The 1396-nt window shown below is 70.1% G+C and overlaps 1 protein-coding gene across 2 annotated transcripts in view; it reads left to right on the forward strand.

Annotated features, from left to right (window-relative positions):
- The first annotated feature begins 6 nt into the window (after positions 1-6).
- The window catches only part of NXPH3 (neurexophilin 3), a 4280-nt gene continuing 2890 nt past the window's right edge, over positions 7-1396 (forward strand). Inside the window, exon 1 of one of the 2 annotated variants that reach the window (XM_005868152.2) lies at positions 7-143. In XM_005868152.2, coding sequence (XP_005868214.1) covers positions 90-143 — 54 coding nt within the window. In that variant the 5' untranslated portion in view covers positions 7-89. Of the gene's footprint in view, positions 144-1117; positions 1284-1396 lie in introns of those variants that run through there. The other variant, XM_005868153.2, reaches the window with a different exon arrangement.

The raw sequence follows: 1396 nt of genomic DNA on the forward strand, positions 1-1396 counted from the left end.
GCGCGCCTGAAACGCGCCGGGGTGCGGCAGGGCCCTGGGACCCCGAGAGGAAAAGAGGAGAGAAAGGGGCGCGAGAGCCAAGGAGGAGGATGCAACTGACTCGCTGCTGCTTCGTGTTCCTCGTGCAGGGCAGCCTCTATCTGGTGAGCGGTCCGCCGGGAGCTGTGCGGAGGGCTGGGGCTCGGAGGACGGGGGGAGAGCGCGGGAAGCTCCCGAGCCCGGAAACTTTCTCCCTTCCCCCTCACATCCCCGGGATGGAGGGAACGCCTGGAGGCTGGGGGAGAGGGCGGGTCCGAGGCCGAAGGAGGGACGGAACGGGTTAATAGGGGCGGGGAGCGGAGGCTTGGCTGGCCCACCCATTCGGCCGCTGGTGGCGGGAGGTGCGACCTGCAGCAGCGAAAAGGCCGGCCGCTAGGTCGCCGAGGGTCACCCGACCCCTTCCAGGAGCCCGGGCCGCTTGGAGGGGGAGAGGGGGTGAGTTGTGAGCTGGTGACCCGCCAGGTCCAGGGGCTGGGGCTTTTTCCTGATCTCGGGGCCCCGGAGGGCCCCGGGCGGTGGGTCCCCCAGCGCTCGGAGCCGGTCCAGGCGGGGTTGGCCCCCGCGTCCCTCGCTCCCGCTCCTCCCGCTCCCGCCCTCCCCGCCTGTTGTTTTCCTCTCTTCTCCCGGCTGCGCGCAGCCCGAGCCCCACAGGACCTGGGCAGGCGGCTCCCGCCCCGGGCGCTCGCGGCAGCTGAGCCGGGCGCCCAGAGCTGCTCCCCGTGCTGTCGCCCATGGCTGCCCGGGGGCCCAGGACACCGGGGAACCCCACCCCAGGCCCCAGCGTAGGGCTTAACTCCCGCCGACCCAGCGCCCGCCGTCCGCGCCCCACCCCCCATCCTGTCGTGGAGAAGCCTCAGCCCCACATCTGGAACTGCCCCTTTCCTCAAAGCAATAATCCCCGTTGCCTCTCACACCCCACCTGCGGCCCTTCTCCCCATCCTCCACCCGTTCCGCTGTGACCCCTGGGGCCAAGCGCACACAGATCTGCAGCCTTTAGTCCAGCCCCCGGGAGCCTCCCCTCCTGCTGCCCCACCCACCCCTGGGGCCTGGCGGGCAGGGTCACTGCACACCTCCCCGGGCATGACCAGAGCCAGAACAGGGGGCATGAAGACCCCAAACCCCTTTGGAGTCCTCCAGACCCGAGCCCTCAGGCATCCCCCATCCTCACCCCAGGGACGCCAGCAAATCCAGATGCCACCCAGCTGTGCGTGGTGCCCCTGGTGCTGGCGACATAGACACTTCGGGTGAGTGCTCTGGTCAAAAGCTGAGCAGACACACGCCAGGCGGCTGCCCTCAGGAAACCTGGCCTCCTGGATGCCCTCCAGAGCTGTCCCGAACAGCTCGGTCAGGCTGCCCT

This window comes from Myotis brandtii, unplaced genomic scaffold (assembly GCF_000412655.1).
Source record: "Myotis brandtii unplaced genomic scaffold, ASM41265v1 scaffold265, whole genome shotgun sequence".
Classification (NCBI taxonomy): domain Eukaryota; kingdom Metazoa; phylum Chordata; class Mammalia; order Chiroptera; family Vespertilionidae; genus Myotis; species Myotis brandtii.